General features: G+C 41.0%; 1 protein-coding gene across 2 annotated transcripts in view; it reads left to right on the top strand.

The window, feature by feature from the left end:
* The first annotated feature begins 3,682 nt into the window (after positions 1-3,682).
* dnajc17 (DnaJ (Hsp40) homolog, subfamily C, member 17) overlaps positions 3,683-18,133 on the top strand; it is a 33,770-nt gene continuing 19,319 nt past the window's right edge. The window contains exons 1-8 of one of the 2 annotated variants that reach the window (XM_073484454.1): positions 3,683-3,868; positions 10,822-10,891; positions 13,242-13,300; positions 13,401-13,488; positions 13,841-13,917; positions 14,473-14,593; positions 15,381-15,430; positions 17,284-17,361. In XM_073484454.1, the coding sequence (XP_073340555.1) occupies positions 3,788-3,868; positions 10,822-10,891; positions 13,242-13,300; positions 13,401-13,488; positions 13,841-13,917; positions 14,473-14,593; positions 15,381-15,430; positions 17,284-17,361 (624 nt within the window). In that variant the 5' untranslated portion in view covers positions 3,683-3,787. Of the gene's footprint in view, positions 3,869-5,659; positions 5,734-10,821; positions 10,892-13,241; positions 13,301-13,400; positions 13,489-13,840; positions 13,918-14,472; positions 14,594-15,380; positions 15,431-17,283; positions 17,362-18,133 lie in introns of those variants that run through there. The other variant, XM_073484455.1, reaches the window with a different exon arrangement.

The raw sequence follows: 18,133 nt of genomic DNA, 5'->3' as shown, positions 1-18,133 counted from the left end.
CACGGCCCCTCAGCTTCCACTTACTTGTGAGACTGACAGTGTCAATGCGGCAGGTTACAGAGCTAAGACATCCGGTCAGTGCTTTCAAAATAAAACGTGTGCATGGAGGAGCGCAGTTCCCATGTGGCAACCAGATTCAGCCGAGAAAAGAAAGAGCTGCAGACACTGGTTAAGATTAAATAAATACAATTAAATACAACTTATATTATGCGGCATTGTGTCTCTATTATGAAAAAAAAAAGGAAAACAAGGTATCAACCATGACAAACAACACCCCCAATACAGCTTGTTTATTCAGTTATGGAAAAAAAATACATATTTCTGACTTTGCATTATTACCTCATTAATATAGTTAATCTTACAATTATGACTACATAGCGCCCCTTTAATTAATTAAGCAAATGACTTCCAAAAAATAAATAAACTAGCTTACTAAATAACATCGAAATTACACACGTGTTAGCCATTAAGCAGCTAATGGCTAATTTAGCACTAAACTGGCCAAATAAAAACTAATTTAACACCTCAAATTACGTAAACATACACAAAATAGCTATTATAAATAGAGTACTTACAGAAAATGTTCCAACCACTCTATATAGATAGACTAATACTTAAGGATTCCTGTCCATATCTTGCTTACATAGGTCAATTATGTCAAGGTCAGTTAAACTAGCTACAACTGTGATGTATCTAATGGATGTACTACAACCAACAGAGCATTAAATGGAAATACACTGCTGAAGGGACAACTTATACCATAGCAGATTTTATCCAGATATTTTCCATTGCATGTTCACACTCAATAGGGTTTTTTTTGTTTTATTTTGAAGGCAGAATGGCCTGATTTCCGTCTGTGAATGTGCCTGTCTTTGTCTGGCTTGAAGCTGTTTGTGATGCTGAATGCAGCCAGTGGTTGGGGCCCTCCTCCCACTCACACACTCCCCATCCCATCTGCTGGATCCGACCTCAGGGCAGGCGGACAGTCTCTACTGGAAGAAAGTGAACTTCCTTTCAAGTCAGTCAGAGACTTTTGAAAGCAAATCTACAGGTTGCCTGTCACAGCAGTGGACTTTAATACACTCTTGAGTTAATGGGGTTTTATATAATAACACAATGTCCAGTCAATGCCCTGCAATCTTGTGGGGCATTGCTCCAACATTTTTGGACACAACATTACACTTTTGGTTCTCTACGATCAAGACCAGAAGGCTACTCCTCTTTTCTCTCAGTGCAATGGCACAACTTCAAATAATTTAGATGAGAATCCAGGATCCAGACATAATCTGAAGACACCCTTTAGTTTGCTAGAGAATGGCAGCTACACAGCTATTGTATTGTCACGCTGCTTTAGGTCCCCTTAGGCAGAGTGTCATCACCATAAGATGTCTTGTTAATCTAAAGGTAACTGAGGCTTCTGTCAGGAACACCACTGAGAAATCAGCAGCAAGTGTTCTCAAGTTACAACAAGCAAATAACATAGCCTGCCCCGATGCAAATAATGGTTACACGACACACTGCTTTGTTTAAACTGAGCAACAAAAGCTATTGAGCAAATATTACATGCTCATAATGAGTACTGGTAGTCAATGATTCTCTTGCTGAGCTAGTTGAGCAGGATCATGAAACCCATCAGTTCGAAATGAGCTCCTAATACTTAAAAGTGGCATTGTCACATTTGGATCTATTGTTCTGTATACATGTATACACAACAAGCTATTTCCCTCTATTATTCCCTTCAGGAACAAACTGACTTTTAACCTGCTAGCCCTGCCGTAGAGCCTTCTACCTTTTGGGCTTCTATGATGATGTATCTTGTGTTTGTCATCGGCATCCTGGAAGGAAACAAAGGTCACCACATGTGACATGATGTGCTGAACATACTCAGATCTCTAGGAGGCAGCTCTTCAGGATGAACATCCTGAGAGAAGCTAATCTTTTTGAACAGCCTGAGCGTACAGGGTATTTCCAAACAGTTTGCAAATAACACAAAGCTCTTTCGTAATCTTTAATTTGCCATCTAGATTTTGGAAAGGGAGAGTTGCTCTCAGACATGTCAGGACACGTTCCTGAAATGCTTCAACAATGGATTGTCTTTGTTAAAAAACAACAACAAAAAAAGCCATGTTATCATTAAGCCACACATGGACCCATATCCGGAAAAGAAAAAAACACCAGTTCCTCTCTCTTTCAGTGGGTTATTACATAGAAATTAATTCTACACAAATACTATCAATTTTGTCCCAAGTACCATTACGTGAGACACCAGATGTTGATATGCTTTTGGGCCAGACTGGCCAGCTGTTTGTTCACCACAGCTGTGTAGTGATAACGCTTATCAGAACAGCAGTTTCTCTAATATTTTGTTTATGATCCTTTCTTCAAACCAAAGATATTTATTAGTATTCAACTAATACATTCTTCATCTAATTAGAGAACCCCAGGTATCTATCAATTACCCCTCAAGAATCCATGGATCCCAGTTTTGGACGCCACAGCGGCTTACAATATGGAATATATCTTCCACTAAAAACAACAGAAATGGCCCTGGGTGAAACGTACAAACAGTAGGATTGACTTTTCTGTTTGCATTTTACATTTTACACGATACAAGGTATCTTCACTTAACACTTAAAGGTGGAATGAGTGATTCTGGAGAAAGAAAGCTGACTCTGGAGTATCATTTCCCAGGTTGTCAAATAGCTTACCGAAGACCTGGGAATGAGACTCAACCATCAAGACTTACTCACCCCACCTTTAAGCTCTACACCAGGATCCACATGTAAACAAAGGTGGAGCCCCGGCTGCCCAAAATAAAAACACAAAGTGTAAACTGTTATGAGTCCGGTATAAAAAGCTAATATTGACTTATCCCAGATATAGGAGTATGTGTGCTGGCATAATTGCCTACTTATAATACGTAAATGTGGAAAAGAGCTTGAGGCAATTTTAGAGACAGTGTCACTGCTTCATTTGTCCACCAGAGAGCACGCTATACTTACAACAACTCAGCAAAATGCATTGTAACTGAGCAAATACATTTATTTTCCAAATATAAAATATTTCAATTCTTTCATATACATATTTGAGGGTACCTTGATAAATAGGTTTGTTAATGTGTTTATGTTAATTAATAATGTAGGCAAAAATCTAAACCTAAATTATGATTATTTGATAACATCCTCAAAATTTCACATTATCATAATAGTGTGAAGTTGTTCGCTGACATTAAACAATAAGTGAATAGGAAAAAATGTTTGATAAATTAAAATGTAGATTCTTTTTTTGATGATATGATTAGCATTATTTAGCTCAATTTAATTTGGTAAAAAAAAAGAAAAAATGCTGAATTGACCTTTAATGCTAGGGAGAAAACATGCTGTAAGACCTTTTCACAAGTAGAATAAACTTGAAAATCAAATAAGCCTACATGTGCCGTGAAAAGTGACCAGATTTATCACTTGTTGGAAGGCCACAAAGACACTACAAAGTTGTTAAAACGGGCCAAAAAGGTTCAGATTTTTTTTAATTTTTTTTTAGAAAAGCTATTTTAATTCCTGTAAATGCTGGTAGAAATGCTCAAACTCATTCTGCATTAAGAAACGACCCCTGAGCGAACAGCGGAACAAAAACTACATTTCCCAGGTTGCAGTGCGCAAGTTGAAAGGTCGAAGACGTCAAACTCATGCTGCCTGAACAACAACAAACCATTGAATAAGCTAAACGTTAACTCCGCGTTTACTTTTTGTATTTTTTGTGTTGGTACTGTAGCTTGTTGTCGGCAGACATGTCTGGAAAGGCCAAGGATCTCCTACAGATGGACCTGTATGGTTTACTCGGTATTGAAAGCACTGCTACATCGAAAGAGGTGTGTAAATGGGCTAGCTGTTAAGCTAATAGCTTTTAGTTAGCCGGTCTTGTTCTTACGCACATGCCAGGCTTGATAATGTTGCTTTAGCAGAAAGTCCATCCTACTTTTAGCTTATATATGTATTAAAGAGCAGTTGTATTTGTATATGGAGAGACTGTAAATGTGTGGGGGCAATATTGCTTGCAGGCAGAAGGCTATATTAGCTTGCTACCACAGCATGAAGCTTGAAGAGGTGTGTGTATTTGTGCCTAATGTGCGTGTATAATAGCGACAAATGGCAGGTAAGTAAAGCGACGACTCGTGTATTTGGTTCAGTGTGACCCTAATAAGTATAACAGACAGACAAACCTGCTAATGCCTGAATCACAATGGTGTGATACACCCAAAAGACCACTGGGTGGCGACGCTGCATCAATTAAGTCCTGGTATGTGTGAGTATAAAAGTCTAGAGTCACAACTCAAGGTAACTATTATTTTAACCATCATTATTATTATCATCATTATTTTAACCTGTCAGTGTGTCTGCCTGGTATTACCTCGAATAAGTGATTAATCCTTTGGTTTAAAGAACGTCAATATGTGAAAAATGCCTGTCACAATTTTGCAGAGCTCAATGAGATGTCATCAGATTGCCTGCTTTTCAAGGACAGTCAGCTTACAATAATGTAAAAAAGAAAAAAAGCAGTAAATAATCATAATGGAGAAGCTAAAAAAAAACCCCAAACCCCAAAAACTCTATAGCTTTGATTGTGCAAACTCAATGTATATTATTATCACGTAGTGGTAGTATGTGACGAGGCCTGGAAAGTTAATCATTTTTTGGCAGAAAATGCTGGAGCTCCTATTTAATATCCTATCCTAATAACCTAAAGTTTTGCCTGAATGATATTTTGTGCCTACATGGATTTCGAATCAGCTCTGGGATGGTCCCTCGGCTCTCTTCTTCTTTTGCCAGTCCAGAGTGGTTCACCATGATATCCTGAATCCAGCCTTTTCCTTACCACCACCTCTCTTCACTGTTTCCAGCATCTCTAATCCACAGGCCCGAAGGGAAATTAAGATCGCTGCCAAAACGAGGGAGGAAGTTAATTTCTTAATTGGATTTCAAAGTCCTGTCCTCCCCAGAGGATTATCCCGGAGGAAATTAGCGGTTGTGGCTTGGGTAGAATTGAGACCCCACAATGCAGCAGGCTGGTCTATGAAGTCTGTTGATGGTCGAGAGAGATAGTGATGGTTTGTGTGTGTGCGTGTGTGTGTAGTGCATTGAGTCTGGAGGGACTCGAAAATCAATCAAGTGTGTGAAGACAGATGTCATCAAATGGTGTGCTTTTCCCAGTTGTTCGCTCCGCTGCTCGACCACCACCATCAGGCATGTTGTTTATCACAGAGAGAGAGGAAGAAGCTCATCCCAAAGCCTGTTTATGTGGGCTTAGCCACAGCTTGTAAAACATTGCCTTGACGTACAGGATTTGCATCCTGCATATCCTCCTGGTTCTATTTAGCATCTCTTTCTGTTATCAGTGCTGATGACCTTCTTCTGAGATTGGCTGTCTGATAAATGCAAGAGAAACTGGCATGTCAGGCTCTGTGATTTAATGACTATGGATGAGTTGGGTTTGCTTTATCTCTTTAGTGCTCAAGGGGGCTGTTGCTGAGGGCTAGCCACGCTTTAAAGAGTTATGCTCATGCATATCAGCAGGGCTTAGGTAATAATTGACTCAGTGTGTGTTTTACCTACCACAGATTGCTTGGTGAAACTATGTCAACAGCCAAGACCACACAACAGTTCTTGTGGTTAATTCAGCTACTTAAATTGTAGTGTACCTGATGTGCTGTAATGTATGTGCCAACTACAAGCTTGGGTAATGTACTTTCACACAGAGCATCCAAGGAGAGTAATTTGCATTGAAAGCTCAGTGCCCCCAATGATGAATTTTGAGTGTCTGCTTGATCGGGGCGGTAGATTAAGATTGTTATTGCATCAAGGGCTTGAATATTGTTTCTATCTTTTCTGCTTTATCAATGGTGATATGTTGTGGTTTCTTTCTTGTGACAAATGTACTTATTGTAAGTCGCTTTGAACAAAAGCGTCTGCTAAATGCCCTAAATGTAAATGTAAATGTAAATGCATCATATGCTCGGGGCGGATAAGGAATGATGCAACCTGTGGTCATCGGGTGTTTTAAATCCGCAATCATTAGACAACAACACCCAGATGTTTAATGGATTGGTCTGTGTTACACAGTTTTACAGCTTTCTTTTAGAACAGACAGACCTCTCCATACATGATATAAATAAAAACCTGAATGATACATTTGTTAGTTAGTAGGGGTGGGATAATATCTATTTAAGGCAATCAATTTGATATGCTGGCGCCAAATATCAATATTTTTTATTAAAGCTGACAGTTTGACTTATCAGAGGCAATACTTAATAACTTTGTGTGGTGTAAACTCCTAGTTACCCACAGTTGCATCCTTCCTTTAAAGATTTTAACTCTAGAACTTTTCTGCTTTCTGACAGTTCAACCTTTTGTCAGTTTATGGCTTTTTTACATTGGAAAAATGGCACACATGGACATGGACAAGTTGCAGTCAGTGTGTGTGATAAAGAGGCTCTCATGCACTCTTTACCTTGTTTCACCTCATGTCAAATTCTGTGAAACTGGCACTGGCAGTGAATAAGTACATAATTCCTGCACTTTGCCCTTTTAGGAGTATTTTGTATTTTTCAGTTAGACAGACATTGTGATGTATCTTTCGGTGATTATCTTGCATTGAATCGATTATCCCAGAACCACTGTATCATGACAATATCGTTTTCATGGAGAACATATCGTGAATTTGTGAGTTACTCTGTCATTCCCACCCCTATTAGTTAGCATGGAACCATTAGTTTGGTTGATGATCCAAATCAATCAAAACCATTTCATCTTGACACCATTACATTAAAAGTTAATATAAGATAATGTCTTGTTCTTCTTTTCATGGTATCCACTTTTCTTAATACTATTTTCTCATCTATTCTCTGTGTGTTCCTGTCCTTTTTGCTCCTCCTTTCTTCTGCCTGTTATTATTTTCCACCAGCTGATAATGTCCCCTAAATAGGAGAGTGTTATAATTAAGGAGGATGGGCCCATGGCAGATCAGGCATCTAATCAGCAACACAGGCTAGGGGCCCTACCCGGGCAGTGCTGCGGCTGCGGCTGCACCAGCTCCAGTTTGTCAACTATAATTGGCACCAAAGACTGGTGTAATGAGGACAAGATGTGGGCATGTAGTTAAGACTGTGGCAGACGGGGATCGGGGAGGCACACATAGGCTGTTTTGGCCAGGCACTAACCATTAGGCTACTGTTGGCCTACTGCTGCATGATCAGGGTCTTTCGTTGATGAAACTGAATCGTGGGAAATAGCTGAGGTTTCTGCAATTCACTTTGTCTTGCATATGAGGGAAGAAAAATGTGCATGTGTTAATCTAGAATAATTTGAACTGGAAGAGATAGAAGACACAGCAGAATTGAATACCAACACGTTTGCTCATGTGTAAGCACAAGGGACAGCAGTTAGTTTTACTCCAGGAGTTCTTATGGCTTCCTCTTCGCATGGTCTTACTCATAATTGATTGAAGAGCCAATCCTAAAAGGTCACGGTGAGCTGCACAACGATAATTGCTACAGTAATTGACTGGATTAGTCCTGTAAGAAGATGCTACTCTCTCTCTGAGAGCTCTTATCCACACATGTGCTAACCTCTTCAGAAGTTGGCCTGGTTTGACTTCTAGTTTGTAGGGGTTTCACGATCTTCCAGCATCAATTAAGGCTTGCGTGTTAGGGCATTGATGGGAGTAATCATGTATTATTTAACAAAACAGCACTGGAGGTGCAGTAGAGACAAGATATCGTGAAGGATGCAAAAGAAAGTGAAAAGGGAAAGATGGGAGGAGGAGGCGGAGAGAAAAATATCAGAGAGGGAGTGCTAAGGTAATAAGCTGAAATGTGGAGAAGTATGTGTGTTAACTAGGGCTTTAACTGAACTCAGAGAGACATGTGTGATAACGTGCAACATGGTTGCTGTTCACCAGAACAGCATCAGTGATGACAGGTTGTACTTGTGAAGCAGATCAGTTGGCCAGACTTTTGTCCTGCCAATGTCAAACGTCTGCCTTATTTACAGCAGGTGTGGAGACTTGTTTATCTTGTCAGCTGGCTGCAGGTGATGAAGAACATGAGAAGTACATTGAGTGTGAACCGAGGACAAGACCTGAGCTCTTACAGGACCATCGCAGTGGTTTTAGCGCCCTTTATTTCAAATCACACATCACCTTCAATCTGCATTCAAACTGCATCACCACACAAAGATTATGTAACGGTAGCAGTTTTAGGAATTCTGTTTGTTTGTGGCCTATTACGTATTTACTCATGACTCAAGATGCCTATGAGAAATCTTGATTAAAGTCACTGGAGACATTTCGCGTTATCTCCTGAACATATATGCCCGAGTCCCGTTTAAATCCGATGAAGGGGTGACAAATGGTGGAAGTTTGAGAGTGCAGTTATTGAAACGCTGCAGGGCAGGCTTTGTGATTATGAAAAAAAGTTTGTGATTGGTCTGATTCCTTCTTTAAATAGAATTAAACTAGCTGAAGTTACTTTGTTCACCCTTGTGAAGCCTGAAACCTGTTTATTCCTGCTCACAGCTTTAATTTTGGCTGATGCTGAGCTTCTTCCTTCTGTTGAGTGCAAACTGGCTTGAACATACTAATTGCCACTTGTGGCTATATTTATAATTTATTTTTATGTCTTATGGAAATTAAGAAGAAGACAGAAGACAAACTTTAAAAAAGTTATTTTTTACACACACACACACACATGCAGGAAATACACACACACATGAACAAACAGAACGTATTATCATATTCATCAATAATGAAAAGAAAGATGTCGAGCGAGGGGGCTGCACTGTAGTCAGGCACCCTGAGCAGTTTGGTGTTCAGTGCCTTGCTCAAGGACACCCTGCAGTGTCCTGGAGGTGAAATAGCACCCATCTAGCTCCAGCTCTGTACTGACTGGACTGTACTGACCAATGGAAACAAATAGCTGCTCGGAACAACGGGAAAAAAATCTAAAACTCTACAGCCTGCATTTGGAAATGATCTGCAAAAATATTCACAACATTGTATTTGAAGAACGCATTTGTAGTCTTTTTAAAGCAGACTCTCTTTATTTGTGTTGTGTCAAAGCACTGATGAGGCTGTACAAGGCAGGGAGTTCTCCAATTGTTGTCAATTTAAGTTGAGCTTGAGTTTTCATCTTCTTCGTAGAGAATTGGGCAAAGCTGTGATACCGAGAGCAGAGAAAAGAAAAGGGAGAAACAGTCAGTAGGAGCCTAAAAAAGAGGACTAGACATAGGCCAACATTAAGCATATATGTTTGGAGCCCGTCCACAGCTGTGTGTTAGTCTCGATCTGTAGGAAGGCTCTGTGTGCCAGGCAGCCAGACTAAATATCTCTTAATGAACTCTAGTCTCTCAAAGGCCTCTCAATGAACCAATTTCATTCAGTGCTCATTTGCTATTGGAACTATATAACGAGAAAAAATCTGATGTTGAACAAGAGATAGAAGAAAGGAGATGTGACATTTGGGGCTCTCTAATCTCACTGGTGGTTTGTTGCTTTATATAATTATATAGAGGCTCAGCTCTTGTACCTTGGACAAAGGGCATCCAGCCTAATGTGTCTAAGTTGACTGTCATGGAGACTCATTGAAGTTGCTGTTTAAATGGCTCGGACACTGATGGATTACACCGCTCTGCTCAGTTCCCTCAGAGTTGAGATTTGTTTCCCCCCAGTAAAGTCAGCTCTGTGTCTTTTGGCGTGCATTCGTGAGATAAAATTGTGCAAAACAACACACAAGGAAAAACTGCATATGCCAGAAGGCAAACGCGTCCAATGCAAACGTTTCCCAGACATGAAAAAAGGAGCTCCCAAAAAAAGGAGACTTGAAGGGGGGTACGTGAAAACACGCAGAATGTTGGCATGGCTGATTAAGACTGGTGAGAAAGTGTATGTCAATATGTGTGTTTGCGTCTGAGGGATGTATGTGCCAAATTCATAGCATGCGATGCATATATGAGCGTGTGTGCAGAAAGCTTCAGCACTGCACTCTACAGCCCCCTCTGGTCTCCACGGAACGTTTTCCTGCCTCCCTTCTCTCTCCAGAGGAGCAGAGATCTAATGAAAACCACCTTGTCATTAACTGGTCCCTAGAAGGACCAATGAATGGTTAACATTCCAAGCATTGACCCAGAGTTAAAAAATCAGCTATAACTAAAACCTCATATGACATTACAATACTCCAAAGTATTGTTTAGTTTTTCCACTTTGGTTCTCTTAACCCCCCAAAAGTTTTGGCTAGCAGCCTAAGATATTAATGGCGGCCTTCTCAGATTTGTTATAGACAATGGCACTCTGTTTGTGTATGTTATTCTAACATTTTTTAAAGTTTGAATAAAGCTGGACTAATACTAGGCTGCAACCAAGGCCACATTTATCTTGCAAACTGGCAATGGGAATAGTTGATAGTTAGGAATTCTTGTGCGGGTAATTCACAGTGCAGTATGTGCTGCAGTGGTTAGATTACATTAACAACATGTCAAAGGACACGAGGCAGAGAATCAGCTCAGGTGTTGATTTGATACAAACAATACAGTTCCTTTTTTAAATGCAGTGCACATTTCACCCCCTGTGCCTTCATGTCAGACTGTTACTATTTGTGCCATTATTTCACTTTGGTCTTCCGGGCCAAGGATGACAGGATAAAGATAATAGGAGAGTAAGAATTTAACTTTCACATGGCCGTAATCTGTACTTAAGAGGATGATTCCTTCTCTCTGTCATAATCAACATTTTCCACTCCGCATAACTCAAGGGGTTCTTCTGTTTTTCTCCTAGATCAAGAAAGCTTATCGACAGAAAGCCTTGACATGCCATCCAGACAAGAACCCAGACAACCCAAAAGCAGGTGAGTGAACTTGTTAATGTGTATGTCTCTTCAACTTCTTTCCATTCTGAGCCACAGACCTCTGTCAGTCACACAGAATAACTGGAACAAGATTTATTATTTGTTTCTGCAATTTCTTTATTGTTTTTTGAACAATTAGGGTTAATTGCCTGACCGAGTGGCCTTCAAGCTTCGTGACCAAAAAATGAATATTCCAGAGTAGTGCTCAGCAAGTTATACCGAGCCAGACAGCCTAGCCACAGCCCTTTGTAGGAAGTCTCTCCTGTCAACTAGCCAGACACGACCAGCCAACCTCCACCAGCACCACCATCACCAAAAGTGTTTCCACACTCCATCCCTCCTTGGTTTTATGAGTCCTTCTGCGGCCTGTCGCCAAGCAGCATGCCAATAATTAGACCAGGAAATCTCAATGTAGCTTTTTGTCAGGAGAGGGGAGAAAAAAAAGGTACCTTGGACAAAAGGCTGGTCATGAAGCATGTTTTCGAGTGAGGTTTATGTGGTTGCTGGATGGTTCAGACAATTCTTGATTATGTCAGGGGAAAAAAAACTGGGAAATTGGTGGGGTTGGGGGAGTTGAGAGGGATAATACAAAAGCAGGGGGTCGGTTTCCCAGAAATGGAAAAGAAGTGGTTTGGAGGGCCTCAACACTTGAACCCTCACATGGACAGACTCGGTTTCTATCGCACGAGAGCGGAGCAAGTCTTGGGACTTGCTGGCCCTCAGGGGACGGTTGTGTGCAAGTAAGAGGTGATTTGGGGGTCAGGATTTCTAACTGACTGAAGACACCCCCCCAATATTCCCTCACTTTCCTCAACCCCCCATGTTGTGACACTCTGAGCTGCCCAGTGGGCATGGCAGGTCTCCCCTAGTTGGATTTCATTCCAGCACATTATATGCGTGCAGGTAACCTGACCGCCTCTGCTGGCAGCATGATCTCCAGAGCCTCCTGTTAGTGTGCACTGCCAGTCCCCACAGGGAGTAACAGTATCGGATCGTTAGGCCTCCCATAAGTGAATGATTAAGCCTGGCTAGTATAGTGCAGTAGTGTGGTGGTTGTGTGATGGGGAGTGGGGTTGTGGTCTCCCTGTGTACATTTGTGTGTGCGTGTGTTAGATGACAACTGGGGAGGTGGAGTCTTGCGTGGTAGTGGTGATTGCGGCAGCGGCCCCTCGAGGTGCTCTAATGGAAGATAGATGGAGAGGCCAAGGGTTTTGTGAGGGAATGCACGGCTGTGTCATTGGAGGAAACGGGTTTCGTGAGACTAACGGCTTTCAGAGCATAAATGTCTAAGTTTGTCTCAGCCCTGTGTCCCAGCTTCAGTCTGAAGATATCATGCTGAGCTCATAATAACTCTTTTGGCATTAGCCCCCTGTAGCTGTCATGTTCACTTTACTCTCTTCACATCAAAATTACTCTCTTTTCTATCTCTTAAAATCCAGGTGTAAAACTGACAAAGTTCTCTGTGTCATATCTTTGTGAAATCATAGCCATATTTTTGTTTTTAAAGGCACAATATGTAGAGTTTTGGTTTTAGTTTAAACATTCAAAAATGAACTTAAACTATCAACAGAATGTGAATAAATAACACTATTGATGGTATGTCAAAGACATCTATGTATTATATTGCAGAGATATCTAGTGAAGTTAGCATGCTAACCAGCTGGCCCCGGCCCGTCCTGTCTCTTAATACTGCTTTGTACCTCAAAACGCGATAGTCCAATTGTAGCTCAGGCATCCACAGTTTGTTACAGACTGATGCCTCTCACCCTTCTCCTGCTTCACACCTCTGCTGTTTCTGCCCTTACCTGCCATGTTTTCATCATTCTGTTCCATCCTGTTGGTCGCGGAGGATGTATTGTATATATACATATGTATATATGTCCAGGTACAGCTAAGGGTCATTGTGAGGCAACAGATCCCGGTTCCATTGCCCACTTGCCTGGCTTCGATTCTGGTGCCCATTCTAATGCTGCTCCCTTTCAGCATTCCCCTTCATCCAGGGTGTGAAAACCACCTCCTCCCAGTGTTCCAAAGCTCTTGTGCTAATGTTGTAAACTATACCAACATTCCCCCGGTGCAGCGAGCTCCAATCGGGACCACTAGCTGCAATCCTATCTTAGCTATGGGCAGCTACAGTTTGCAGCACTTAGTAGTTATGCTGGTGATGCTGCCCCCTATTTGTGGCCAATTCTTACATATTTCATATTTTAACGCTTGCATTCGACATGCAAGACATTGTTCCCTGAAGCAAAAATATTTTTAAAAAACCTAAAGAGGAACAGCCTCTCTGTTTGTATTCAGTAACAGAATTGCCTGTTTTCTCACCTTCCTCGTCCCTCTCTTGTTCTAGCGGAGCTCTTCCACCAGTTGTCCCAGGCTCTTGAGGTGTTAACTGATGCTGCTGCCAAGGTAAAACCACTAATGCTGCCAAACCTGTCATAAAAGTGCTGATATACACACATACACACACACTGAAACAAGTCCTCCTGGTGTTAAATACTGTTTTCAGGCTGCCTACGATAAGATTTGTGCTGCCAAGAAACAAGCAGAAGAAAGAAACAGGAAACTAGATGACAAGAGGAAGAAAATTAAGCTTGGTGAGTCACTTTGCAGTTCTCAAAGCTTTTTGAGGTTCTTGATTTACTCTTTTATAAAAAATGGTTGGTATTAGAATGTGAATAAATTTATTTAAATCTGTTTTTTTTTTTGTCATCCATGTTCCAGTATTACCACAAGGACTGAGATGATTTTTTTTAAAGTTGCATGTATTGTACAGCATGAAATAAAATAAGAGCAGCTGTTAGAAAGTAATGAATTAATTTTGAATTCAGTTAGTGTGTGGTTTTGTTGGTTACATTGTGGAAAAGAGATTCAATATGAGTATATGAAGGGAATACAGACTCATGTGTATGTGTGTATGTATGTGTGTGTGTTGTGCTGCTATGACAGACTTGGAGGCCAGAGAGCGACATGCAGAAGCTCAGAGCCAGGAGGAGGTGCAGATCACAAGGACGCTTGAAGAAGAGGTAAGAGTATTTAAAGAAACCATATAAGAGATGAAAGGTGTTCCTGTAAATCAAGGAAACTTTGAAGCGTGCCCAGGTGCATTTATTCTTTGAGTTGAAATCTTCCAGAAACTTGGGTCAGGAAAAAAGTATTTTTCCCCTGCCATATCCTAATTATCAGTAAGCCCATTAGGTGATATTGCATGACTTGATGCACTTTGTTCAGACAGTCAATGATAAATAAAAATGATGTGCGTGCCTACACTGTGAGTCATGGCATGTGCTCAATGGGCTTAATGCATGCAAATACCAAGGCTTGTAAAAAGGTGGTAACCAGTAGGTGGCACTGTTTCATTTTCTGTCTCATCCTGAGGTGTTGCTGCCTTAACTAAAGAAATAAGGTGGTCTGCATACTCTCCTGGAAAAACAGAAAGGGTGTTTTAGAATGTGAAAGCCATACAGGTGATGAACTACATCTGTGCCTAATGAAGAGTAATGATGCATAATTTGCAGTTATTCAAAACCACTATGTCTCTCTGTGCACATCACTGTATTGTATGTGTCTGTTTCCACCAGATCGCCCGTTTGAGAGAGGAGGGATCCAGGCAGCTTGAGGAGGAACAGAGGCTCATCAAAGAGCAGATCCAGAGAGAAAGAGAAGCACAAGAGCAGCAAGCAGGAGGCTACACTCACACATGTATGTCCACTTCCAAGATTTAACCCTGTCCAGTCCTCTCCAGCCAAGGTTAAGCAAACCAGTTCATTGCTGTTCTGCCAAGTGAAGTCCTTTTACCACCCCGAAAGCCTCAGCTGAATGAACTCCTATGCCTCCCAACCGTCATCCTGTCAGTCCAACCACAGCAGTCACCAGTCCCCCTGTGGTTTACCAAATATTATTCACATAAAAAACAATAACTGAATGTATACTTCCATTTATGTTTTGTGTTAAACACTTTGAAGAGGACTATTTTAGTTTCTTGGCAGTAACATTGGATTGCCTCACACACACATTGTCCATCAAACTTTTAACCTCTTGAAAATATTTCTGTATTAAAGCCTCAGGCTCTCCGTTCTGGAGACATGAAGAAATTAAGAGCCTTGTGAAATAAGACGATGGAAGTGTGGGTATTAAAGGGAACTACTGATTCCTGGCTCTAGACTAGACCCCTTTTTGTGGCTGGACAATTACTCATGCCTAGTCAGCACGTCTTTTGAGTCTCTTCCATTTGCACGCAGTCGGGCCTCCCCAGCCCTCCCCTGGATCAGTACTCTCTCTTCCATCTCGAAAGGCAGTGGATCATCAGACTGTAGCAAGAGCCATACATTAACCATGTGACAGCCAATTTAAAATTGCTGTGCATCTGCACGAGTCCCTGGTCTGCTATCTTTGAGTGACATATTTCTTGCATCAACAAGACGATTGTTTCTTTGTCGTTTTATTGAACTCATCTTTGTCTCATATCTCCCCTCATGTTTTTTCTCAGACTCAGGAGGAGACAGATGTTCCAAGAGCAATGTGACCCCCAAATTGAAGGTAAGGGTTTCAGCTATGGGGTTTTTTAGACAGCGGATGGGACTGGGAAGAGACGTTGGGATGATTATTTTTGGCAGATAACACTGGAAGATGGAAAAGAGGAGGACGAGGAGGAGGAGGAGGGTCCCCAGCATATTCAGAAGGAACTGCTCAATTTGAGTGAAAGTGCAGGCAGATCCTCAGAGGATTTTAATAAAACTTTAGACATTTGTAATTCATTATTTGGAGACCACATACGCTGTCTGACCACTGAGTGCACAGACTGTTCTAACGCCCATTCCTCCAGAGTGGGCCCGACGTCGTCAGGAGACCTGTAACTATGCCAAGAGAGGGCTTATTATATTTCCTCCTGGAAACGGCCTAGCCCGTGCAGACACTAGGGATGTTAGCTAATGTGTTTAGACATTAAATCTGGTTTTAAAATTTGATAGCCATCTAGTGCAGCATTGTATTACCCGACATTTATGTATTCAGTTAGAAAAACAAACAGCAGCCGTAAGACTGACAGTATCATGGGTCATGTTCAAGGACATGGGAACATTACTGCATAGATCTATTCCAAAGGCTGTGTCTACTATGAGAATTCATTTTTATCTCTTTTTTTGTGTTGTCTCTAGACTCAGATCGGCAACAGCGTTTCTGTCCAGTCAAAGTAATATTATATTTTTAATCCTTGTATTAAAGATAAAACTTGGTTTGTAGATTCAACAAACAAGTGATATTTGGTGAAATCAGATAAATCTCTGAGAATTTATGACAGCTCTCAAAGTTTGATAGTTTTTAAGGTAAGTGGACATCAAAAGCAGAAAAGGCCATTTATTTTGACCCCACTATCATCTTTCCCATCTTTACATTTAATGAAACTGGGAACAGGAGAAGAATGCAGTGTGTTGTGGACTAAAACTGTAGACAACACATCATGCAGAAAACATATTATTAGAAGATTAATGGCTAAGAAGGTTATCGTTAGACATGACACTGCTCTTGGAAGGAGAATGTACATTTTCAACCATAATTGTTGGTAAAAGAGGCTATGTAGACACGGAAATTCCCAGAAATCTTGCTTCTCTGACAGTGAACAGAATGCTGGAACTGGATCAACACTTAGTGCTTGCCATTTATAATCCTACTTTAAAAAGTCAGTGTGATATTGGCTAGACTACTTGTACTTTGTACTTGGATATGAGAAGTTGCACAATATCTCTTTTTAGGAGTACGGGAACTCACATCAGTGTTTAGTCAGGACTCCAAGCAAGTAAAAAAAATTGATAAATTGTCTTGTCGTCTTTTGTGAAAGCTGTTCAGCTCTTATGCAGAGAATAGTTGTATGGCAATTTCTAAAACCGCATTTACACAGAGAAATATGGCAAAAATCAAGACTTAAGTAAAGACACAGAAACATTGTTACACAAGTGAGTAAGTAAACCACAGCTCCAACAAAGATACAACTCATCCAGAGGACGACTTCCTCTCATTCTGCCCACGGAGTACCTTGGGCATGGACCTGCTTTGGATTACTTTGTCATTATTGTGTCTGGGGCTTTATTCTGTAGCTTTCACCCTTTTTAGCTGTCCGGCACCCTCTGTAAGAATGGAAATTGACTGCAGATTTCACAGGTGGTGCCTGGGTGATCTTCCAAAAGCTTAACAATCGAATTCCTCCAGTTTGTCCTCGTGGTTATGGTAATCATCGTGTCATCATTGCCAAGTCTGCCCGGCATGCTTTGCCTCCTGGTCAGCTGAGTTTAATCACTTGTGCTCTGCCGATTAGACGTTATCATGCACTTTTTTAATTGTTGACAGCCCTCACAACTGACACAGGCCTCTCCTCTCTGTCTTTTTTCTCATTGCAGTTAAAGTGGAAATGTAAAAAAGATGACGAGATGAATGGAGGCTACTCTCAGGACGTTCTTCTCAGACTTCTACAAAAGGTACACATGCTGGAAATCAGCTGCAATTTTTACAGGAATTTTGCATAAATGTGATGAAGTACAGTCTTTAATTGACTGAATAAACCAAAAACAGACATTCCCTCCTGGGTATTTAATCAATGAATTGTTCTGAATTACATGTTCCGGACATGTATTATATCAGGATATACATATTGCTATGCAATATGAAATTGTATATATTGTATCATAATTAGTTTATATACTGATAAATTTGATCCTTGCTGCCCCAAAGCAGAGCTCCACTCTGCCTGCGGAGTCCGGCCATATTTGAGGTCTGCATGACATCAGCACTGTAGATTGTTTTATTCTTCCCCTTAAACAAGGCCCATTAAGTTTTGTTGCAGTGAAAGTGCTGAGGGCAATGTTGAAGTGCCCTTTTAAAGCCATGCACGCCATTGTTTGTGCCCCTCTTACCAGGTGATTAAGCAGTACCAAGGGAGGCATTAGGAAATGTGCTCTTCTCATGCAACCCAGTACCACCTTATGCTATGTTCCGTCACTGGGGCTTTTTGGTGGGGCATACGTTAGCCTGAAACAAGGATAGGGCAAGTGTCGCTGACGTCAAGCTGGGTGGAAAAAGGGCAGTTGAATTTCTCCTCTGCACGAACTCGATCACTGTGGAAGGAGAGGTTGGAGGGCTGTGTCCAAATGACGACTGTGGGAAAAAAAAGTGTTTTTTAGATTCTTAAGCAAAGGGAATACATTATAGGAAAACATTTGTGATGGCAAGCGCCAATGACTGACCGTTTAT

The sequence above is a fragment of the Pagrus major genome, chromosome 16 (genome assembly GCF_040436345.1).
Source record: "Pagrus major chromosome 16, Pma_NU_1.0".
Classification (NCBI taxonomy): domain Eukaryota; kingdom Metazoa; phylum Chordata; class Actinopteri; order Spariformes; family Sparidae; genus Pagrus; species Pagrus major.
Note: the sequence above shows the minus strand (reverse complement) of the source record. Positions and strands in the feature narration are given on the sequence as shown.